General features: G+C 47.3%; 2 protein-coding genes and 1 pseudogene across 2 annotated transcripts; 1 reads left to right on the top strand and 2 right to left on the bottom strand.

Moving 5' to 3' along the window:
- Window positions 1–1,532: 1,532 nt before the first annotated feature.
- LOC123445461 (lichenase-2-like) lies at window positions 1,533–8,670 on the bottom strand. The gene is made up of 2 exons (XM_045122444.1): window positions 8,483–8,670; window positions 1,533–2,585 (listed from the first exon to the last, which is right to left on the bottom strand). Exons 1-2 carry the CDS (start codon window positions 8,532–8,534, stop codon window positions 1,642–1,644), a joined length of 996 nt encoding a protein of 331 aa, XP_044978379.1. The 5' UTR covers window positions 8,535–8,670; the 3' UTR covers window positions 1,533–1,641.
- Window positions 8,671–12,132: 3,462 nt separating this feature from the next.
- Window positions 12,133–14,432, bottom strand: LOC123442158 (annotated as a pseudogene).
- Window positions 14,433–15,672: 1,240 nt separating this feature from the next.
- LOC123440916 (glucan endo-1,3-beta-glucosidase GII-like) lies at window positions 15,673–17,186 on the top strand. The gene is made up of 2 exons (XM_045117457.1): window positions 15,673–15,781; window positions 15,970–17,186. The coding sequence occupies exons 1-2, from the start codon at window positions 15,709–15,711 to the stop codon at window positions 16,905–16,907; spliced, it is 1,011 nt and encodes a 336-aa protein (XP_044973392.1). The 5' UTR covers window positions 15,673–15,708; the 3' UTR covers window positions 16,908–17,186.
- Window positions 17,187–24,899: the final 7,713 nt, after the last annotated feature.

Raw genomic sequence — 24,899 nt, forward strand, 5'->3', positions numbered from 1 at the left:
GTGCAACTGTTATCATTTCTTCACCACCTCCCATCCTCTTCCACGTTGGTCGCCACCTATTGCCCTCTTCGAGTGCTCGACATGGCAGTTGGAGGTGAGCAAGTTAAATCTTCTCTTATATATGTGCATGCATGAGTGCATTAACCAATCAATGCCTATGTACATGAGTTCATGTTTTGTGACAGTTCATGTCAATGTTGTTCAGATTTTTTTTTCATGTATGTCACTAGTATTTATTCTTTGATTTCATTTGATTTTCTCATGTGGATGATCATGTAAAATTATCAATGTTGTTCAGATGGTGTTCATGTTTGTGATGTTCAGTTATATTGTTCCTCCTTCTGAAATTGAGACTCATGTATATGTAATGGCTAGCCTTTATGCTTTTATCTCCTCATGTCAATGTTGCTGGTAGGTGCTGTCGTTGAAATAATCAATCCCTTTATCTCTTTTTTGTGTGGATGTTATCCATTGCAGAATCTGAACTCATGATAAGGAGTTGAATGATAAAGATGGTGTGTATATGATCCTAGAGGCGGATGCCAACGTAAAAGCAACCGCAGCAGCTCCAGGAGACGTTGCAAATATAAATGATTATGCAGGCATAAATCTTGTTGCTGGTGAAGTGGTAATTATCTACTTCAAGAATTGCATGTTTTTCTACTCTACTCCATGCAGATTGTATACACGTGCTAATTGTTAGATTTTAAGCTGCTAGCGCGTTACATACTTATGTTCTCATACACTCTGGAGTTTTCTTTTATATATATACAATTTACCTATATATATATATATATATATATATATATATATATATATATATATATATATATATATATATATATATATATATATATATATATATATATATATATATAGACACACACACATTTGTTGCCTCTATTTTGCTTTATAAAGATGTACTAGTACTGAAAGTAATCTACACAGGAGAAACCTGGTATCCCACATGTGAAGCTGGAATCAAGCATTTGAGGAAGCATGGTGAGTTTGGCACGGTCCCATGGCACCATTATAAATAATAACTTCCTCCCTTGGAATGTACTCCCTAGAAATGAATGTATCTAGATGTATTTTAGTTATAAATACATCCATTTCTGTTCATTTATGCGAAAAGTAATTCCGGACAGAGCGAGTCCATTTTTATAATATGCAACGACTCTAAAAGTACAGTTGATGTAAATCAACTTGTGATTCGATGGTTAGAATGACAGGGAAAGTGCTCTTCTATATCCGAGTTCAAATGAGTTCGGGTGAATATTAAATTTTAAAAATCTTCAAAAAAATCTGAATTTTTTACAACAAACTATTATAATGTTCTAATAGCTTTAGTATTTTTCGAATTTACAGTTCACCTAAGCTTATTTGTGCCAACTTAGTTTTTTGGAGGTGCTCATAGGAGAGGTAGGACGTGTGTGCGTGTGTTCTTAATTAGGGGATTTGGATTATAGTGTGTGGAGGAAAAAGAATAGTCGGTATTTCAACCAAATAAAATGTTAAAAATAAGCCACACAAACACACACTCAATGAATATATTTATACAGTATATATACACGTCTATGACCATGCATGGCCGCGTACGTACATGGATGCATGGAGGACGCATGATGAACTGAATCAAGTTCACCTGCCGAAGGTGATGGGGTAGACCTTATCGGTGGTAGGGTAGAAGAGCCCCCAGTTCTGCTCCACGCCGGCCTCCTTGAGGTTCTCATTGAACATGGAGAACACGTACGTCTCCACCTTCCCCGGCCGCCGCGGCGTGCCCTTCCCGACATGGCTCACCAGGTTCTGGTTGTACGTCCTCGCGTTATCCACCGACGCCTCCTCGCCGCCCGCCGACGGCCACCCGGTCTCGGACACCACCACGTCCACGCCGCTCACACCGAGCCGCTCCACCGCCGCGTGCACGGCGTCCACGCTCGCGTCGAACATGTTCTGGTACCCGTACTCGCCGTCCTGCACCACCGTCCCCGGCGCCGTGAACAGCATGAAGCTGACGTCCATGTCGCCGGCAGCCTTGTACGTGTAGGCGAAGTACGGGTATAGGTTGGCGAGGAGCGGCGCGCCGGTGCGCTCCAGGAACTGCAGCACGGGGAGCAGGAACGGCTTGGACTCGCCCGCGAACTCGCCGGCGGACGGCGGCACGTGGACGGCGATGGTGGCCTGCGATATCGCCGTCGTAACCTTGACGGCGTCGCCCAGCCCGGCCGCGGCCAGAGCGCCATGCACGTTCTCCATCGCTGGGACCAGGTACTGCGTGTCGCTGCCGGCGACCTCGTTGCCCACGGTGATGTACCGGAATGAGACATCCGGGTGTGCTGCGATGTTGGCGCGGACCCAAGCGGCCGCCGCTGACGCGCTGGCGGCCAGCTCGGGGAGCACGTAGTTGGGCGCGCCGACGATGACGCCGATGCCGGTGCCGGGGAGTGCCGCCAACGCTTCGCTGTCTGGAGCGTAGAGGCGAACGGAGTTGAAGCCGTTGTCACGTAGCATGCCGACGACGGTGGTCGCCGGCGGTAGGTTGTTGGCGCTCATGCCGTAGCACACGCCCACCGACGCAGCTCCTGCACAGGTAGTAGACCCCATGGTACGTTACAGGTTTGTATGTACGATGTAAGAGAACGGCCCACTCTGTAACCACTGTTGAAGAATGAAGATCAATGTGTGCAGTGCACTACTGTATGCGTGGATGAATTGATCGATCGTTGCTCTCTTGATTTATGAAGATCAATGAAAACCCAAACCGTGTATGTGTAGCAGTAGCGTGCAGAGAGAATCAAGGAAGAAACAATCATCATAATATTATGTACCGTAACTTTGATTGATTGGCATCGCGTAGAAGGATCCGTTAGCTTTGATTGTTAGCTATCATTCTGATTGAAAAATGGTGCGATACAGACGTTGGATTGTTCACCAAGCATGCATGCAGACTGTTGCAGGACAAAATGGCGGGAAGGTCGACACGGTTCCAAATTTCTTTTTGACCTATTCTCCGCTTAGAGCATCTTCCACCGCATCCCCAACAGGCTCTTTCAGACGATTTTTTATTACCGACGAAGAAAAAACATCTTAATCGCGTCTCTAGAAGTCCCTCTTTCATCGATTAGTGTCGAAATTGATCCCGACGATCCCAAACCGAACCCAGCGTTGCCGGAAGCGCCGACGCTATTACTTGCATACAACAGGCCAACAGTCAGCCTTCCACCCCCTTTCTTCTCTTTCTTTGTTGCATGCAACAGACCCACCCATGTGCACGCCTCTCATCCACTTTATCTCTTTTTCCTCTCATCTCTTTCTTGTCTTCTATTGTTAGGTGGGGACATGGCTGAAAAACTTTCCTCATGTTAAATTTTTTGCCGACATGACCCCACCTAGCTGAAAAATTGACTCCTGGGAGGGCCAACAAGTGGAGATGCTTTTAGTTTGGACGCAGGCGCCATCACTCACACTTTGGATGTACACCTGCGCTACATTAGTTCCTAATTTGTGCCGATTTTTTCATTAATTGTATCGTCGAACCCTTTGATTGGTAATTAGCTCACCTTTTGTTTTTTGGAGGAATGTTTTACGCGTTGTTGGAAAACATAATGGGTTGACTACTTGACTGTACTAATAGTGGTTTACGGCCCACTCGGTATGCAGTTCTTGACTAAGAGCATCTATAGCCGCATCTTGAAAATCCGATCCCTCAAACGTCCACGGACTCTTCTGGACGTGTCTGCGGATCCCACCGGACATGTTTTATTTGTTGCCTTTCACATCCGCATCCTTCATATTGACACCTTCAAAATCATACAACACATGCAACGCTACGTAAAAATAGATCAACGCATAGTTTATTGGAGTTCATCGGCAAATGCTAACTACGAACTAGCTAAACATCAGTAAAATATGTAGGAGTCGACGACTGGTGGGGAATCGATCGAGTCGTCGGACGAGGAGACATGGTCGTCATCGTCGTCGTCGGAGAGGATGACAAGCCCTTTTAGCCGTCGGACCTCCCTGTTCTGCTCCTGCTTGAGCTTGGCGAGCTGAGCCGCTGCCTCTGTTGCCTCGCGCTCGGACTGCTGAACGGTTCGCATTCTTCCGCCGGAGTCGCCACACGTCTGTCTCTGCGGTCGTAAGCGACTAATGGTAGATCCATTCGAGGAGCCACGCGTCCTAGTCAGGCTCCGCCTCCATCCCGCGACGGGCACAAGCACAAGCACCCACCGCTGCCCATGTTGGGAAGCAATCGGCGGTGCTAGGGGACTGCGCAGAGGAGGCACGAATTGCGCAGGTCGCCTGCCGGAGCTACGCACGGACCGAGAGGGGCCAACACCAGTGTCCGAGCTACGCTGGAGGGGAAGCGGTGAGGCTGTCGATCCGAAGCTACTCCTGGTCTCCACTTTGGTCCGCTCCAAGGCGATGCGGAGGGCAAGCTGATACTCCCGATCCAGGTTGTCGTTGAAGCGGCTGCCGGAGGTCGACATTTCATCGGATTCGACCGGATTTGGTGCGGGGAGAGGAGACGACCGAGCGAGAGTGGATATTGAGTGAGCTAGGGTTTCACACCGATGAGCCGGATGCGGCTTTTTCGCGGAGTCGTGGATGGGTCGGGTCTGTCAGGCGGGCGTGCTCGGGTTGTCCCATATCCGCCCAATATTTGAGCTAGATATAAGAGGTGTCGGTCAATCCGGTCATTTACGACCCATTTAGGACGTCCGTCTGAGTCACTTTTTAATGCCCGGGCACTAATCGTACGGGCTGCCCGGATGTTTGAGACAACTATAAAGGATCTGGTTGTAGATGCTCTAATATCCAAATAAAGGGATTGCATATTAGCCAGTGGCCTTTTTTGGCCAAAGAAAAAAATATTTCACAATATTTTTTGTCCGGAAAATATATAATATTTCACTAACGGTACAAAAGTTGCACGTTAAATGAAGAACCAAGCATGGTCCTGAAAAATAAAAAAATAAAAAAGAACCATGCATGCATGTGTATTGAAAATTCGGAAATGCCATCAAAGTTTCTGTTCCAACGTCTGCAACACGTTCGCTACATAGTCAACTTCGTCCTCCTGTCCATCCTGGCAACACGTTCGCTACATATGCAAAATGCCAAGCTGATATGAACGTATATATGTATGTACTGCATGGTTCACCTAATTGAAGGCAATTGACATAGCCGCCGCCTATATAACATATCCAGCCAGGGTGATGGTACGTGTCAGCTAGGTTGTCACGAATCATGCAAGTTTGTGTCCAAGCTGGTGCAACTGTGCGTACTCTTTAATTCAGTTCTACGGATTTGGAAAGGCGTTTCCAATTTGTGTACTTCTATGTTGTTTGCATCTTGTGTCTCAAAAAATCGTGCACTTGCAGCATCTCAAACAGTCACATAAAAATTTCACGTTCAATAAAAAATTTAATGTGTTACTGTAGCATTTTTTATCTGCGGGACCAGAGCATCTCCAACAGACGCGTGGCGCCCAATCCAGCGTCCTCAACTGCAGCAGTCCAGAGTTTGCTGCACGCGTAAACGAGCGCATCAAATAAAAAACACGTGATGCCGTTTTGCTCCGCGTTGAACCAACTATACCGCGCGTGACTTTTTTGCGCGTCCACTGGAGCGCCCGAAACGGCTGCACGCGTAATTAAGATGCACGGCGCTAAAGTGACGCGTCTATTGAAGAAGCTCTTGGGTGACAACAATAATGGTGGCACGCATAGGAGGGTTGTTGCATATCCTTCATCGTCGATCATCTGCCATTGCCTTTGAGAGTGAAGTTAGAGTTGTAGCATCGCGTTATGATGTTGCGACAATGATTCGTTGTCATGGGCAAGTTGGACAACGTTGGTGCAAAGGTTTGCTCCTTTCTGTTGCTAGGCCCATGACCAAAGTCGGAGTTGCTCAATCCTTGATATATTTGGCCGATTGTTTTGGCATAAACCGCCATGGTTCTTGAATGTTGTTTTTTCTGTGTGGTTTTAGTAGGCCATTCATGGTAAAGTCAAAGTCTCTTGCTCAAAGAAAAATGATAATGATGGCATCATAGACAACATTGACTGATTGTGTCCATTTTGCGGAGGTGTGTGTGTGTGCCGGGGGAGGGGGGAGGGTCTTGTGCATAATAGCATCTAGTCGGGCGCCTCAAACCTCACTCAACCGTTTGGGCGGAAAATACGGTCAAAAAACACGACCTAGACAGGTGCCTTAAACCAGCCTTGAACGGTCTGACCGGCACCACTCATATCCAATACAAATATAGGGCAAATATGAGGAAGTTCGAACGCGACTGGGCATATCTATCATGTCGGACAAGACAGGCCTACCCCACCCCAAATTCCACTAAATCCACCCGATCTATCCAGTTTCAGTTGGGCTGACCTTGCTCTGTATATATCTGACACATTGTCTAACTAGCTTTTTTGTGATTTTTCATAGGAGCTTGATAAGAATGGTTAAAAAAACTTCTCATACTTAAGAGACTCTCACGGTTTGTAGCGGCCGTCAATGCTCGCCTTGTGAAGGATATAAGCTCCTTCACAAAGCGAGCATTGGTAAGAGTGTGGGCTTTTGGAGGCCGAGCTCGAGGGAGCTCGTTTTGAATAAATGAATTTGACAACCTGATTTTCTAAAAAATATTGTAAACATTCACACACATGTGTATTATGTATGTGAATAAATTTCATAACCTTATACTTTCACACACAACGTACAGAATAAACAAAAACATATTTCTAAAATGGGCCGATTTCTGTTGTTGTTCGGTCCAAATATTGTTGTATTTGTACAACCCACGAATCACAAAAAGTTCAAATGCTTTTCCACACGTGTGTGTGGAAAACGTATAAGTTTCCATGAATTTTGTATGATTTGTTTTGAAACTTTGAAATATGATTTTTGATTATTATCTTCAAAATACCGAGTTGCATGGATCTCGGCGTCCATTGGCATTTTTTCGCATTGATATCCCCTATTAAGAAAGGATAGCTTAACACTTTTGCCTGATACGGTTATTTACGCAGTGCTGGCTGTGAGGTGGGACTAGAAACCCGAAAACACACCCCTAACACAATGTTTCTATAAACAAAATCTTTTATTGACATTTTTTGGTATTTACAGAACCGTGCCAATCCAAAACGGACTATAACATCCGGCCAAAATGAAGGGCATGCATGTCTTTACATGTATTAGGTGTTTTGAAAATATGGTTTACGGTTGTAAACGAGAAAATTTGAGGCTCGCCTAGTCACTGTCTGTGGACGCATCCTGGCGTGTCCGCGGACGTATAGGAACCAGATTTGCCTATCATGGCTATAGATGCTCTAACCAAATCGACCGAGGTGCCCTATCTTGTGGATGTATTACAACGGTTTTCACCTAGTTTTTCACATATTAATTGGCAACTCTCTTTTACCCTTTTTAGTGAATTGAGTCCCGAAAGATTGACTTGAAAATAACTACTCCCTCCATTTCATAATATAAGAGCTTTTTCTACACTCTTAGAAAACACTCTTATATTATGAAACGGAGGAAGTAGTTTCTAGAACTGCCAACATATTTGTTCCCTAGAACCACCTCTTTGGTGGGTTGAAGATGTGAGAGGCATGACTCGGTCAACTAGGGGCTGAATCTCGATGCTCAAATTTGCTTGTGGATAGTGTTCGTTAACTAAGCAACATTCATGTTTTGTGTCCATGGTTCGTCTCCTCTAGCGGGTGGTTGGGAGGTTTGCTCGTGTAGGTGTGACATGTGTGGTGGAGTATGTTCACATTATCATTGTTGTAAAGTTTCTGCCGCAAGATAAAATGAACAATTTCCCCCTCTCGCGGTGCATAATGCGTTGACTAATAACAGTTGGCTGGTTATAAGTAAAACTGTAAAAAGTTGAAATGTTCCTCAAAATCAGAATGTTCTTGCATTACAAAGGCTTTACAAGATAATATTGTAGATGAGACCGTTGACTGAAAATATCCCATAAAAATATGAAAAATATCTTAATCCTTTCTTGGACAAAGAAAGGAAGCACGGGTGGTGGGAGGCCGTTCTCGCAGCTTTAGGGTGATTGGATATATCAAGTGGATGTGGACGAGCTCTCTTCGCCATGGCATGTGTGGAGGCTTGTGCTCTCTGAATCTCTGAAATATTATATCTTTCAAACTTTATTTGGCTTCTGTTGAAATTTTCCTGCTTCGTCTTGTGAAATTTGGTTGCATGCATGAATCAAGAGATGCAAAAGGCCCAGAATTACACTTGCATTATATGTTAATGGCGCATGCACTTGTCATTTTGAGATGAATAATCAATGTGCATGGTGGATTTTATGGGAAAGGGTTCAGTGTTTTTCCCTTTAAGTATGTGCAGACAGTAGTTACTTCTACGGATCGACAAGTTAATGCTTAGGCGCTGCAGCCCGATTTTGAAGGCGGGACGTACGTACTACGAGAGAGAGAGAGCGAGAGAGATGACTAACTTGTAAGGATGGAGGCGAAGACGATTCCGAGGAGCAACGCCATGTGGAGCATATAGAAGAAGCAACTCCTCCAGATGTGCCGCCTTGCGCCGTTGCCGTCTTCTCTTGCCACAACGATGATCTGATCAAAGGCTGCTCTTTCAGCTGATTATCAATCGGTTAGCAAGGAGTAGTAACAAGAAGTACCTGAAGAAATCGTTTCCGCTTGCTGGTTATATATGGAGAGGATCACAGAGAGCCGGTCGATGGTACGCATGGATGTTTGGCCCGAGACCGACCAGCATGGGTGGATACGGTCTTCGCTGGTCAGAGATTGATGCGTCAGCTGGCGCGTGTCAATCCACGGCCGCGACAACAACCGGCCGATCGATCGACGGTACATGCGCACTCGTCGTCCTTGCCAAGACCAGATTTAAAGCGAGGGTCTTCACTCACCGGTTTGTTCGCGCCTAACATCCGTTGAAATACTTGAAAAATGACATTTTGCACTTGTTATCAAGCGAGCGGACAATATACTTGGTGAACTGTTCGTATGAACCTAGCTAATTACTCAATATTACTTCAAGTTTATGATCTATACAACCATTTTATTAATTATTCAACTAATAATAAAACATCAATATGTATGAAGGCATCATCTTGACAACATCTGTAGCTATCCTATCCACTTGACGAAGACGAAGGGGTACAAATTGTCCAAGCCGCATACCCAATCCTCATATCAAAGCACAACATCTAAAGCCAGAGGCTTCAACCAAGCCGAATTGCTCGGATCACACACCAATCCGATGCACTGTAAGCGGACATCACATGCGGATGCTGTAGGGAATGTCACCACTGTCCTTCACCGATCCATCTTTAGAGCAGGCACTGACGCATCCACCTTGCCAGACCTGTCGTAGATGCTATCATGGCGTCACACAACACCACCACCCTACGCACGTCCATCATCACACATCCATCGTCAAGACCCTGCAACACCACGCCATCGAGACTCCACGTTGTCGATGCGTTACACGAACCACCGCTTCACCGCATAAGCCATCCACTGGTCCCTCGAGTCTACGCACACCTCCAAGAATGACGCCCCCAAGGAGGTAATGACACAAGAGCGCCTTCATCCTTCGATCGACTGATCTAGAGTTCCTACCGAAGGTAGAGGATATAAGTCTGGAGCTTTTCCACGGTGATGCACGGTGATGCCTTCAATAATGGAACGACACAAAAGAATTTCACCATCGCTGGTCTTGGCAACAAGCCAAGAACATGGTTTTCACTCGGATCCACTCGACGAATCTCCATCTAGCATCGTGTTCACGGGTCGACACCGATCCGAGCCACCGCGCAGCAAGCAAGCCGCACCGGGCAGATAAGATCTAACTGAAGGCAAGACCACACATGACGCCGACTCGTCCACCAGGCCTTCCATGCCACCACCGCAGAATACAGCTAACGCCGCTCCCGAGGCAAGGTCGTCCGCCGCGCCCACAACCTTCTCCGCTGCCCGAGGCAAGGTCGTCCGCCGCGCCCAGAACCTTTGCCGCTCATTGCGCCGCCGTGGCCCAAGGCATGGACGCCCGCCGTGCCGCCAAGGCTAGATCAGCCCAGCCCCTCATGCCGCGAGGATCTGCATCACCCTCATGCATGGCACAGAAGAGAGTGTGGTCCCCGCCACTGTTGTCGGCCCCCGGGCTTTAGTCCTCCGGGGTCCTGTGGCGGAGACGAAGGGAAGAAGGAGAGCCCCCGATGGCTAGGATTTCATGTTGGAATTAAATGGGCTTGGCCCATCTACAAAATTCTGAAATCTCAAATTGAGCCCATGAATAAAATGGCAAGTGGTGGTGCTAAAGTTTAGTCTCATACCGCTAGTGGAGGAAGTGTTGGACCTCTTTATATAGTGAGTTCTCCCCCACCACTCTAAGTGTGTGTTGAGAAGAGAAAGGAGAGAACCACACGCGCGCGCTCGCTCGCTCGCTCGTCTCGCCTGGCCTGGCCTGGCCTGGCCTGGCAGGGCGGCGCGTACGTGCGACATGCGCGTGAATGGTCCGCCAAATTCCGGTCCGATGCCTTGCGGGGGCGCGGCTACCTTTTGCCGTTTTATTTTTTATCTCTTGGCAGACAAGTCGGTTTGAGACGTGGTCACGACAACGGCGAACGGGAGAGCAGGTCTTCGGAACCAGTCGTCTTTGCGATCCTGTACGGGAGAGGGCGAAATAGGTTTTTGGGAAGCGCTTTGCGTGACTCCCAAGCATCGTCTACCAAGCAAATCGGGTGGTGCTGCGTACCGCCGCCTCAAGCATCGTCTACTTCGTCCCGTTGTCGCCAACATCATCGTCAACAATGTAGCTGCACCGAATACATATGCTTCCTCTACAAACGTTCGGTACTTACGCCGTGTTCCCGTTAGCCTGATGACCATGTTAGATGCGTACATGTTTTGCTATACGGTCTTGCTGCATGTTGTCTGCTGCATCTAGTATGTTAGAGTTTCACATGTTAGTAGCTGGTATAGTCATGCTTTATATTTTGGAATTAATCATGAAAATTATGCCTAATTGTTCAACAAATGTTTGTTGGAGAAAAAAGGCTACATATCTTGGCGTTCTATGTTAAAGCCATACAACGTACTGCATGCATGCTTTAACCATAACCACCGATGAAGTCACACATCACACATTAGGCGCACCAAATTGCTCGGCACCCGCAGCGTGACCAAATAGTATGACAAGCTAGAAAACCTAAGAAGAACTGTCAGTTTCCCCCTTTTCTGAACCAGACATGAGAACAACCAAAACTTTGTGCAGCAGAAAAAAAAAATGAAGACCGGGCATTATTAATTTTCAAATAATTTCTATTTTTTCGTCTGCATCCAACTGATCTCTAAACAAGTGTCATAATCTGATGAGTAAACATATATACAAGTATGTACCCTAAACTAAACAGCCTTGCCCTCTGTATTATGGGCAACCTATGTTACCCATGAAAAGAGGAGGTCGAAAATGAAAGAAAGTGAATAAACATGCATGTATCCAGAACAATCAAGTTGGTTCGAAGTGTTGGAGAGACTTCGTTTTCTTTTATTTTCTGTTCATTATCCCTTACCCATGTCCATCATTTTGAGCTAACATTCCTGATGTGCCATATCGATTATTATTACAGATTTTCCAATTTTTGTATTCCAGATTTCAATTATCTCCATCCTATACCTTTAATGATGTGGGTTCAAAGAATCACTTGGAGCCTACTGCCGATTCTGGTTGAATAATTTACACTAGTGGAAAACAGGGCACTAGTCCCGGTTTCAGAGGGCATTTGGTCCCGGTTTTGCAACTGGAACAAAACTATCGGTACTAATGTTTAAAACTTTTAGTCCCGGTTTGCTTACTAACCGGGACTGAAGAAGCTTCACGTGGCCGTCGTGGGACGCCTGGTAGAGGGATCTTTAGTCCCGGTTTGTAACACCGACCGGGACTAAAAGACAGCCACGCCTAAGCAGCTGCGAGGCTTTGGGATTTTATATTGTGTTTTTCCCTTTATTTATTTGTTTATCATTCTATTTTATGCTTTTCATTCAACTCCATCCTAGCTGCTATACATATAGCAATGATAGAACCATTACACAACAGCGTCATGTTCAATATATAATAATAACCATCAAGATCACTTGAAAGTTACGAGTTGTAATTTCGTGTAACTTCTCGTCTGATTTTTTTTCTGACCGTCAGATCTGAGAAATGAATTATTGATTTATTTTTTGATTAAAAGGGTAGAATGGTAAACATGTTTGTAACAGTTTCACATAAGAGATAGGATAGCCGACATCGCCGCCGCCGCCCTTTGCGCCGTTCCGAGTTCCGATCAACAGACAACGCTGCCGGCGCGCGTGAGGACCTGGAGGCAACGCCGCTGGCGCGAGGACCTGGGGGCAGGTCGGGGAGAGGCTGCTGATCTTGGATTCCAGGGGCTCTTTCGTGAGCACGCCGTGGGTTGCTGCCAAGACGGCGACGGCGGCCACGGTGGACGGCCGGTAGTCGAGCACGCTCGCCACTGCAAGAATAGAGCACGGTCAGTTGATAGAAGCAGAGCACGGTCCATGGATAGATGTGGTTATCAAGTAGCCAACCTTCGGCGGCGGCCTTGACGGCGATGAGGCCGCCGCCACCACCGCGGCCGGCGCCGTTGAATCGCCGGAGCCTGGAGGAGAGGCAGGGGAGGTAGTGGAAGGGCATGACCGCGCCCATCCTCCACTCGAGCGTGGAGAGCACGAGCACCTCCATGCGGCGGATGGAGTCGCAGCTGAAATTAATCGTAGTCGTCGTCGGCGCGGAACTCCGACAGCGCCGACGCCTGGCACTCATCCATCTTCGCCGCCAGCGACACGCACGCGATGGCCAACAGCCGCGCCGCCCACGGCATCACCGACCTCTGCACGCACGCACACGCACCAAAAAAAATCAGTGACCATTCCCCGCGTCGTTCAAGAAACAGAGGAAGCTAAGAGGGGATCAATGGATGCCGGAGGGAGAAGCGGTCAAAGTAGGCAATCGCCACGTACGCTGTGCGATGGCAAAACCCGGCCGAAGTGCCCGCGCGTATGCAGTGGCCCCGGCGAGATGTCAGGGGCTCTGTTCCATCAATTAAGAAACCAATGGATGCAGATAGATGGAGGATCGTCCACCTCAAGGATCCACCTGACGGTGTCGCGCCGCGAGGCCATGGAAGGCGACGGATCGGCGGAGCAGAAGCTGCTCTCCTTGGACACGAGGTGGTCCATGTACCCCTCCCCGTCGTTGTCGTCGTCGGCACTGTACATCAGCAGCAGCTTGCCGCCGTCCTCCTGGCACATGAGGGAGAAGCAACACCCGCGGCGTAGTCCTCGGTTTCCATTCTCGATCCGTTCCGTGCTTCCGTTATGTACACTCCGCCGGACGGTAGCTAGCACTGGTGGGATTGTCAAAGTACCATGAGTGTTTGGATCCGGACGGGGTAAGGCCGCCGGAGCTGGCAGTGGAAGAGAGGTGGGAGTAGAGGAGGGGGGACGAGAAGGAGAAGCCAGGGCGAGGTGGCCGCGGCTCAAGTGGTCAAGCCGCTGCCCACTATTTAAGTGGCTCTAGCAGCCTCGCCTCACGCTCTTCTGGTCTTTCTGAATTTTATTTCTCTTTTCAATGACCAACCTGCAGAATAATTAGTCATGAATTTTGACGCTCTATCCATTTAAAAAAAAAGACATGTGACTAAGATTGCATGCGAAATAACGGATCTGCCCTTCTGGAGAATAACTAGCCCCATCTTAATTTTGTAATGGTCCCACCGTTATTTGTACTTTCATATAATTTTATTCTCGTAACTCCTTGTAACTTTTATTTCTTCACTGTTCGATCGGAATGGATGAACGGTCCCTAAAATAGCCAATCATCATAACAATTGTAATAATAATAACCATCAAGATCACTTGAAAGTTGTTCAACTTAAGAAACAAATAACATCAATATATCACATTCATCTTAACATACTAATTAATTAACTAACAGTTCTCCAATTGATAGTTCTAAACATGGTCAACAACAACCATCATCTGATAGACCTTGTGGTTGCTCTTCCTTATAATGATCACCACAAGGGTGTCCACCCTTAATTATCTCTTTTCCTTGATGAACTCCTGCCAGCCCGCCTTGTGGAATGATATGCGCCTGTCGTCGTGTGTCTTGTATTGGACGTTCGTGACAGGCCCTCTTGGTCCATGGATCACTCCAGCAGTGCTGACGGCGGGGATGTCCACTCCGGAAAACATTTTCAAAGGCAACGGCGACTGAACGGGCTGGCCGACAGGCAGAACAGCAGCGGAGGGCAAGGGATGGAACGAGGTAACGGCGGGGACGAGGAAGGGCCGGCGGGAGGCGCGCTGGAAAAGATGCGGAGGAAATGCGGGCGTGAGAGAAAGACGCAACATTTTACTGAACCGCCAATCAATCGGTAGAGTAAAAATAGGAAAACTTTTTGGGGTCGAAGTAAAAATATACTTCACTAACAACGGATAGGGAATCGGCTAGATGCCGGGTTCGGGTAGTGGAGTAAAATAAATCTTTTTACTTCACTAACCGGGAACCGGTTAGAAATACCCTAAGAGCTCTTCAACTTTAGCGACCAGCTCTCTGTGTTTGTGAATATTTTGTGACGCCAAGTCCCTCTAGCTAGTGACTTCCCTAAGGGTGTGTTTGGTTTCAGGATGAGGTGGAATCGGACGGGTTGGTTCCATCCCTAGCAGCCGTTCTCGTGTTTAGTTGGGTTAAAAATCGGAATTGGATCATCCGCATGCAGGGAATATTCCCTCCAGATGCTTCACCAAGTGATTCCACCGATTTGGAGGAATCGACTCGTTATTCGTCTGAGAAAGCAAAGAAATAAAGAAATAACCAAGCAATTCTCACCGCGTTCACCCCCGCACCCGAACAAAAGTTTTCGTGGTTATTTTTTTGTGGTTATTTTTTCGTGGTTATTTTTTCTCATTTTCGTGATTAATTTTTTTCGTGGTTATTTTTTCATTTTCGTGATTATTTTTCGTAAATATTTGATATGTACCCAGGATCATATATTTTTATTTGCATGTGTTGAAAATAGAAAAAAAAATATTGCTGAAAACTTAAATTATAGGCTTGTTAAATGCAAATAACTCTATTTGTTCAGATATGTAATCTCACCATTTATATCGAAGAGGTGAGTGGTATCAGATTCTTCTCATTTCATCTCTCCGACTAAACACCGGGACGGAACCAATCCATGACTTTTTTTTATCATCAACTGAACACAAGGATGGAACCAACCCATGACTTCGGGACGGAACCATGACATTCCATGACTTTTGGTCCTCAAACCAAACACACCTAAGTCTTTATGTGCTTTTCTAAGGCTAGTATTCTTTGTCCTGTTCAACGTATCACCATCCCATCTGTGCAAATGGGAGTGGACCAGGATTAGTGTTACCACGACAAAGCATGGCCAGCTAGCTCAGAAAACGGAGGCCGTTTCCACAACCCCCGGACTTTTCCGTGGAAGAAAGACGAGGGAGAGTGACGTCCACAACCGGCATGCCGTGCATCTTCTTCGGTTTTGGCGGAGTCAAAGTCACAACGCGACCAAGTAGACAGGCGGGCGGAGGACCTGTGTATAAAAGGGGTAGGTGGTGCAGCTGCATAGGCATACACCAGCTCTATTAGCATTTGGTAGCAATGACCAGGGAGGATGTTGCTTCCATGTTTGCCGTTGCTCTCTTCATCGGAGCATTCGCTTCTGTTCCTACAAGTACCTACATTCTCTCATGTTCTTGTATCTACTTCTTACTCCTACAGTACTTTGCATGCATGCACCTACTGTGAGATGCATGTACTGCAACTTGTAGATAACTTATAACCTACGATTCACATGCCTACGATTCACATGCATAATCTTCCCCGTCAACGCCTACGACAGCTAAACCTGAACGGATGCAGGTGTGGAATCCATCGGCGTGTGCTACGGCGTGATCGCCAACAACCTCCCGCCGGCGAACGAGGTGGTGCAGTTCTACAGGTCCAATGGCATCACCGGCATGCGCATCTACTTCGCCGACGCCAAGGCCCTCTCCGCGCTCCGCAACTCCGGCATCAGCCTCATCCTCGACGTCGGCAACGACCAGCTAGCCAGCCTCGCTGCGAGCACATCCAACGCGGCGTCCTGGGTGCAGAGAAACGTCCGGCCATACTACCCGGCCGTGAACATCAAGTACATCGCCGCCGGCAACGAGGTGCAGGGCGGCGCCACGCAGAGCGTCGTGCCGGCCATGCGCAACCTCAACGCGGCCCTCTCGGCCGCTGGGCTCGGCGCCATCAAGGTGTCGACCTCCATCCGGTTCGACGAGGTGGACAAGTCCTTCCCGCCCTCCGACGGCGTGTTCAAGAACGCCTACATGAGGGACGTGGCCCGGCTCCTGGCGAGCACCGGCGCGCCGCTGCTGGCCAACGTCTACCCCTACTTCGCCTACAAGCGTGACCCGCAGAATATCAAGCTCAACTACGCGACCTTCCAGCCGGGCCCTACGGTGCGGGACGACAAGAACGGGCTGACCTACACGTGCCTGTTCGACGCCATGGTGGACGCCGTGGTGGCGGCGCTGGAGAGGGCCGGCGCGCCGGGGGTGAGGGTGGTGGTGTCGGAGAGCGGGTGGCCGTCGATGAGCGGGTTCGCGGCGACGGCGGACAACGCGAGGGCGTACAACCAGGGGCTGATCGACCACGTCGGCGGGGGCACGCCCAAGAGGCGTGGCGCGCTGGAGACGTACATCTTCGCCATGTTCAATGAGAACTTGAAGAGGGGGGAGCTCGTCGAGAAGCACTTCGGGCTGTTCAACCCGGACAAGTCGCCGGCGTACCCCATCCGGTTCCAGTCTTAGTCTAGCTAGCTAGCTAGCTTACACGTACGTAGATCTTTTTTTTTTTTTTTGCGGGCTACACGTACCTAGGTCTTCTTCAGCCTAAATAAGCTGCACGTACGTAATACGGCGGCAGCCAAGTGCAAGTGCAACGGCCAACGGGCATACGTACGTACACAGGTTTGACACGTCACACGTATACGTTCATCGATCCATGGGAGAGTGAAACCCTGGTGGTGATACATCATCTATCATGATATATGAATAAAGATATGGAAGCAGTTATGAATTTGTGAACCATATGCTTCCAGCCATGCAGCAACCAAGCATGCTGATGGACTTACGCATCATCCCGTGCGTAATGTGCGCCTGCCTTGGCCACGATGTGTCCACTATATACCGGCCACTCGATGGCGCGGACGGCGCCCTTCCGTTCCGTCGGGTCAAATGGGTTGCGAGCATACGTCAAGTGGTGCACACATGCTCCTGACTTCCGTTGCGAGCGTGCTCACCCACGTACGTGATCGATGGGTCTCACTCTCACCGTTTCCTTCCTGGAATTATTTTCCACGAGCTGACGACGGAACCAACAGCAATCGCGACGACATGATGTCGACGTCTTGGCGAGCCAGGCACGCGCCGTCTGAATTTGCCGTACGTCACCCGCGTCGGCCACACGAATCAGGGTCTACTCTTTTCAACTAGATAATTATTGAGAAACAAAGGGAGTACAAGGTATGACTTGCATGTTTGGTGCGAGTTGGTGGAGACCATTCGAGAGGGGGCATCCGAACAAGCATAAGGCTATCTTTAAGGAGACCCTAGAACACACACTATATCACTACGAGGAGAAAGCTTATAGATAGAATTTTAACAGTAACGTGATATTATCGAGACACGCTACTGCTAAGTAGTAGTAACGCGGCTCAGCTACCGACACTACAGGTATCTAAGTAGCAGTAGTGCGGCATGTCAAGACCATGCTACTACTAAGTGATCCCATCACCATCGACAGGGGCTACCTGTAATAGTAGTGGTGGTGAATAGGCAACGCTACTACTAATTTCTTAGCAGTACTGGTGGCAGGCTACCAGCGCTACTGCTAAGTAGCGCCCATCTCCAACAAGCGCTATTGTTAGGTCATACATTTATCCCCTTCTTCCCCCACCCTCACTCCTCACTCTCTCCTTGGGATCCATTACTATCTCCCTCGCGTAGACGTCGCTCCTGCATTCCAGTGGCCCTCCCCGTCCCGGCACTCCCCACGCGGCCCACACCACGTGGCGGCCTTCCCGGTCCCGGCCCTTCACTAGTGGGGACATGGCCTATAGCCCCGGCCCGTAAGGGGCTTTAGTCCCGGTTCACCAACCGGGACTAAAGGGGCGGGACTAAAGGCCTAACCTTTTCGTCCCGACCCTCTTACACGCCGGGACTAAAGGTGCTCCACGTGGGCGCCTTGTTGGAATTATGCCCTAGAGGCAATAATAAATATAGTTATTATTATAATTCCTATATCAAGATAATCGTTTATTATCCATGCTATAATTGTATTGAATGAAGACTTATATACATGTGTGGATACATAGACAAAACACTGTCCCTAGCAAGCCTCTAGTTGGCTAGCCAGTTGATCAAAGATAGTCAGGGTCTTCTGATTATGAACAAGGTGTTGTTGCTTGATAACTGGATCACGTCATTAGGAAAATCACGTGATGGACTAGACCCAAACTAATAGACGTAGCATATTGATCGTGTCATTTTGTTGCTACTGTTTTCTGCGTGTCAAGTATTTGTTCCTATGACCATGATATCATATAACTCACTGACACCGGAGGAATGCTTTGTGTGTATCAAACGTCGCAACGTAACTGGGTGACTATAAAGATGCTCTGCAGGTATCTCCGAAGGTGTTCGTTGAGTTAGTATGGATCGAGACTGGGATTTGTCACTCCGTGCAACGGAGAGGTATCTCGGGGCCCACTCGGTAATACAACATCACACACAAGCCTTGCAAGCAATGTGACTTAGTATAAGTTGCGGGATCTTGTATCACGGAACGAGTAAAGAGACTTGCCGGTAAACGAGATTGAAATAGGTATGAGGATACTGACGATCGAATCTCGGGCAAGTAACATACCGAAGGACAAAGGGAATGACATAGGGGATTATATGAATCCTTGGCACTGAGGTTCAAACGATAAGATCTTAGTAGAATATGTAGGATCCAATATGGGCATCCAGGTCCCGCTATTGGATATTGATCGAGGAGTCTCTCGGGTCATGTCTACATAGTTCTCGAACCCGCAGGGTCTGCACACTTAAGGTTCGACGTTGTTTTATGCGTGTTTGAGTTATATGGTTGGTTACCGAATGTTGTTCGGAGTCCTGGATGAGATCACGGACGTCACGAGGGTTTCCGGAATGGTCCGGAAACAAAGATTGATATATAGGATGACCTCATTTGATTACCGGAAGGTTTTCGGAGTTACCGGGAATGTACCGGGAATGACGAATGGGTTCCGGGTGTTCACCGGGGGGGGGGGGGGGCAACCCACCTCGGGGAAGCCCATAGGCCTTGGGGGTGGCGCACCAGCCCTTAGTGGGCTGGTGGGACAGCCCAAGAAGGCCCTATGCGCCATAGGAAGAAAATCAAAGAGAAAAGAAAGAAAAAAAAGAGGAGGTGGGAAAAGGGGGAAGGACTCCTCCTTCCAAACCTAGTTGGACTCGGTTTGGAAGGGGAGGGTTGCACCCCCTTGGCTCGGCCGAACCCCTTGGGGGTCCTTGGACCCCAAGGCAAGGCTCCCCCTCTTCCCCCTATATATGCGGAGGTTTTAGGGCTGATTTGAGACAACTTTGCCACGGCAGCCCGACCACATATCTCCACGGTTTTACCTCTAGATCGCGTTTCTGCGGAGATCGGGCGGAGCCCTGCTGAGATAAGATCATCACCAACCTCCGAAGCGCGGTCACGCTGCCGGAGAGCTCATCTACCTCTCCGTCTCTCTTGCCGGATCAAGAAGGCCGAGATCATCGTCGAGCTGTACGTGTGCTGAACGCGGAGGTGCCGTCTGTTCGGCACTAGATCGTGGGACTGATCGCGGGACGGTTCGCGGGGTGGATCGAGGGACGTGAGGGCGTTCCACTACATCAACCGTGTTACTTAACGCTTCTGCTGTGCGGTCTACAAGGGTACGTAGATCGAATATCCCCTCTCGTAGATGGACATCACCATGATAGGTCTTCGTGCGCGTAGGAAAATTTTTGTTTCCCATGCGACGTTCCCCAACACGCCTCGTAGCGCCCCAGGGGCAGGCCCTTTAGTCCCGGTTTGTTACACGGTCCGGGACTAAAGATTTTCAGATTTTGCTGGCTTTTGGGTTTTTTTTTGAATGAAATTATTTTTTGGTTTTAGGGTTTTAGGGTTTAGGTGTTCAGGAGATTAACGTGATGCCTCGTTTGGTGTTCGGGAATTAGTTTTCATATAATTTGAAATAGAAATAATTATGCATATATATATATAAGATTAACTTATCTTACAAGCGATCATATATATACAATTATATGGAGATCTGAATTACCGGGACTAGAGCCCGTCTATTCGATTACATGGACGAACATCAGTAATGACCCTTAGCTACACTAAATCGTCATTTGTCTTCTATAGCTTCCGTCCTCAGAAATCCCGCAAGCTCCTCTGCAACAGCAATCGCGCGTTGCTCTGGTAGGACCTTCGTCCTCATGGTCGTGTGCTATATAAGAAGAGGAGATGAATATGAATATCAATCATGATAACAAAGAATGACGGGTAAAAATAGAGGTGTGAATGTTCATTGCTTACGTCGAATCTGTGATCCTTCAACTCAGAGGTAAACGTGCGAATGGTCTCGCAAACATAGTATACGCATAGATGCGTTCCCTGTGGCTGCTGGTCGCACTTTACGAGAATAGAATATATATAATCAAAATAATAATCTAGCATCATAAATGTATTGAAAATTAATAGAAGTATATCATACTACTACTTACCTGAGCCGCTCTAAAGGTCAGCTTCTCAGGAAAGTTACCGGGAGTCACGCACTTGAACCGATTCCAAACCCTGCCCGACAAGGATAATGATTTGCTAAGTTTTTCATTAATTGATATATCAGAAAATCATCGAAAGAGACCGATAGAGCGCAAGAATGATTAAAATTACCCTTGGAGCATGTCCTGCAGGCTTTGGAACTGTTCCAAGGGTCTCGATAATGGGTCGAAGGCACCAACTCTTCCCTTATCAATTTGAATGTCCAACAGAATCCAATGGAAGCTGCACATGTATATATATATATTTATAATAAATCTAAACTATATTAAGTTATAAATTCAGGTTTTAATGTTGATATACGTGATTACGTATACGAGTAAATACAAACTTATTTATTTATTTTATATTATTTTTAATACGAAGTGTTTTTAAATTATTTCACTTATATTGCAGGATCTTTGAGGGGCTGTCGAGGCCAACAAGACGACTGAGGTGTACGCAGTGGTGTAATATCCTACTTAGTACTCACCATATTTATCATTATGTTGTTTCAGATGTAGCTAAGTTCGTTCACTTGATGTTTTAGTTGCAAATTTATGGAGTAAATTCCTATTGTCTTCCCAGGCAGTTCCACCCAAAGGGAACACTTCTCTACGGCCATAAGGTTCTCATTCAAATGCCATAAAAGGCTACACAGAGAACTACCGGCAGAGTTTTCTCCTATATGATCCCTAGCATAAGAACTCGTTTCATAAATTCAAAAATAAAATACCAAGTGAAAACACGAAACTACATCATTTCTACAACATAATTTACATATGGTTTTCCCTTTCGGGAACCCCCGAAGGGTTTACACAAGGGTAAAGAAATTACCTTCTAACTACCTTCGCGAGCTTACAAATGCTCTAAATATTGTAGCTCTTTATTACACGATGAGGAAGTACTACTACTACTACTACTACTACTACTACTACTGAGCAAAGAGCTTGCTAGGTGAGTTGCAACTCTGTGCTCTATCTGTGGCTGGTTCTTCTTCGTCTGGTGTCCCTCTTCGCAGCAAGGCTCCTCCTTTTATAGGCAAGAGAGCACCTCTTGGATGGCTTCCGGGAGAAGGCTCCTCTATTATTTCCTCCTTCTTTCTCCTTGTCCATCATGCAGCTAGTTTTTAGGCCTTCTAGGCTTTATAGGCTTTGTAGCCATTAGAGCCCTTCTTTCTAGGGTATTGAGTGCATGTTGGAGAGGTTTGCACACCGTGTCTTGGCTGCCAATGGAGGTGGCATTGTCTTCTTTTTTGATTTTCTTCTTCGTCATGATTTTGTCTTGGACTTTAATCTTCAGGAATATTACAATTTTTGGATATGCATGTGCCCGTACACTGCCTGCTGATATGTGTATGCGGGCATACTTGGCTGGAAACAAGCACATGTGTGTGCATTGGCTATTGATATGCGTACGCATATATGCTGCATTTTTTTTAATTATTTATTTATTATTATTATTTTTGAGGGGGGGTATTCCCTGCCCATATAATTGATATTTCATATCAATATACACTAAGATTCTAGATTCCTATCAGCATTCATTCGGAGTATATGTCCTCTGCGCCCGAATATACACTTATAAGTGAATGGACACAACAGAGTAAATACCCTCACCTGAAGTTGTATGGAAACAGTATGTGGTCACAGAAATTTTGATCTCTTAGAAACCTTAGAAGGTTTTCCTCCGTCTCCTTGGGATAATTAGTTAGCGTCGCTATATGTATTTTATCTGCATCAATAAACTCAATATTTAGGATGCTCTTACTTTTACACTCCAGAATCTTCATTCTGCATAATAGAGTACAAGTTATATATAGACAATGAATTGAAATAACTAAACAAGTTATATGTAGACAACGAATTGAAAAACTTACAGACAATAGCAACTCATAAGCGATTTGTCGAGGGCGTCGCCATTGTACATCTGGAAGAGTTCATCAAAGTCGATATGGATTTCTTCGGAGCGGCCGTAGTACTCCTGTGGGACACTCAGCACGATCATCGTTCTCCCATTCTTTGATTCACTTAAGTACCATTTATGCAAGTAACACATATTTGTTGGGAGATCATCTTTGCTGACCAAAGGCTCTCCCATGACAAACTGTGGCTTAGGGGCTACCACAGCCTTGGGTATCCTGTCGTCTTGGGAAGCCAACAAATCTTCAACCGAGATACCACATTCATCCGCCAACTCGTTTGCCTGTTTGACCTGTTGTCCAAGCCGAGGAACGTTTGATTTTTTCTTGCTTGTAGTTGAACTTGATTTGCTCCTACTTGCACTTGCATGTGACCTGCTCTTTTTCACTTATTTCTGCAATGTGTGTGTATAGTCATCAGGCTTATAGTATAAGTCATACTGTGATGGAGTGGTTATGAAGTCTTTTGCCCATGCTATGTTCTTCTCGGTGTATTTCGGGCGGGGCTCGGGTTCCTTCCTTTTCATCTGCGCATCATGCTGTTCCTTTGCTATCCTGGCGTTTTCCTCGGGGGTACGATCATGAGGTATGATAGAAAGATTAGCATGAGGTACCTTTGGGAGGGGCGACAGTTTGCGCTTTGGGGAGCTCCATCCCTTAGAAATCATCGACGAAGCGTTCTTGCTGGCACGCTTCCGCTTAGTATCATGTGCGGGCGGCGGCGGAGACGGACGACCCAAGTCCGGCGGCGGTGATCAAGATGGACTCGTTTTGTGCTGGCCGACGTCATGTGGAGGGCTTGGAGGTAATGGAGGTGTAGGTGACCTGCGACGACTCGGAGGCGGTGTTGTCCTTGGGGCCGAGCCTGGAAGCTTGATGTAGTTCTTGTCCCATAGGATGACTCCACCCAGTACTTCTCCGAGTGTCCTCTCATCTTCGGGTCCAGCTATGTCGAGCTCCATATCATTAAACCCCGTCATGATTTCATCCACCCCGACTTTAGCAAAGCCAACTGGAATCTCACGGCCATGCGAGCGTGCATCAGGGCCAGAAGGTAAAGCTTGTCCGACGGCCACCTTCATGGATATGTTCTTGAATTTCTGATGGAGTTCACATGATGTTGACTCCTTGATTCCATCCACGGGGTAGCCGGGACCGCCCTCTATCATTCTTCGTTCATCGTGGGGCGGGGCCTCAGATTCAGCCATGCTGCTTTTCCGCTTAGATGGGGCGTCGGTAATATCAACTTCAGGATCTTCCTGGCGCGGTACTCCTCTAAGCTCATCAATCTACTTCTGTTGCTCGTTAATCCTGGCAAGAAACTGGTTGAACTTGTCATTCTCCTCATCCTGCTGCCGCTTCTTTGCTCTCTCTCGGCTTCTGTAAGTGTCTTGGTCTCTGGCAAACCCAAGCCACCACGGGTAAGAAGGACCGAAGACTCGCGTTCGTCCTCCATGTTCGTCATTGCCGAGGACCAGTGTGAGCAAATCTTTATCTCTATCTGCAGTGAACTTTCTTTGTCCCTCCTTAATTTCTTTCACTATCCTTTTCCAATTCTCCCTGGGTATCCTAAGATTGTCATTGCAGATGAGGTCCCCTGTTGTTTCGTCGTACGACCCACCATGCGCAAGGAACCAATTTCTTGCTCTCAATTCCCACTCATCACGGAGTGGTTCAGGTACGACGCCTTTATCTATCAGATCTTGCTCTTTCTTATCCCACTTTGGGATGGCAGTCTCATAGCCCCCTAGCCCCAGCTTGTGGTGATATTTCTTCTTGTCGGCATTTATCTTGTTCTTTTCTGATAATGCCTAGGCATCTTCTGACTCCTTGTACTCTTGAAATGCCTTCCAGAGATTCGCCTGCTTGGCTGGATACCCCTCGAATACTGGCACTTTCTGTGTCTTCAAATAATTTTTCCATAGCTTCTTCTTCCAGCTACGGAACAGTTCGGCCATCTTCTTCAGAGTCCACTGCTTGACTTTGGCCCTCAGTTTGTCTGCGGCGTCTTCATTCTCACATTCTGGCAGGT

The sequence above is a fragment of the Hordeum vulgare genome, chromosome 3H (assembly GCF_904849725.1).
Source record: "Hordeum vulgare subsp. vulgare chromosome 3H, MorexV3_pseudomolecules_assembly, whole genome shotgun sequence".
Lineage (NCBI taxonomy): Eukaryota > Viridiplantae > Streptophyta > Magnoliopsida > Poales > Poaceae > Hordeum > Hordeum vulgare.

Bases quoted from the DNA above. Each gene is read 5' to 3' on its own strand.
- LOC123440916 (XM_045117457.1), top strand. From the start codon at position 15,709: ATGACCAGGGAGGATGTTGCTTCCATGTTTGCCGTTGCTCTCTTCATC. The intron at 15,782-15,969 runs GTACCTACATTC...GAACGGATGCAG, and splicing joins ATTCGCTTCTGTTCCTACAA to GTGTGGAATCCATCGGCGTG.
- LOC123445461 (XM_045122444.1), bottom strand. From the start codon at position 8,534: ATGCTCCACATGGCGTTGCTCCTCGGAATCGTCTTCGCCTCCATCCTT. The intron at 2,586-8,482 runs GTTAGTCATCTC...CTACCTGTGCAG, and splicing joins CTTCGCCTCCATCCTTACAA to GAGCTGCGTCGGTGGGCGTG.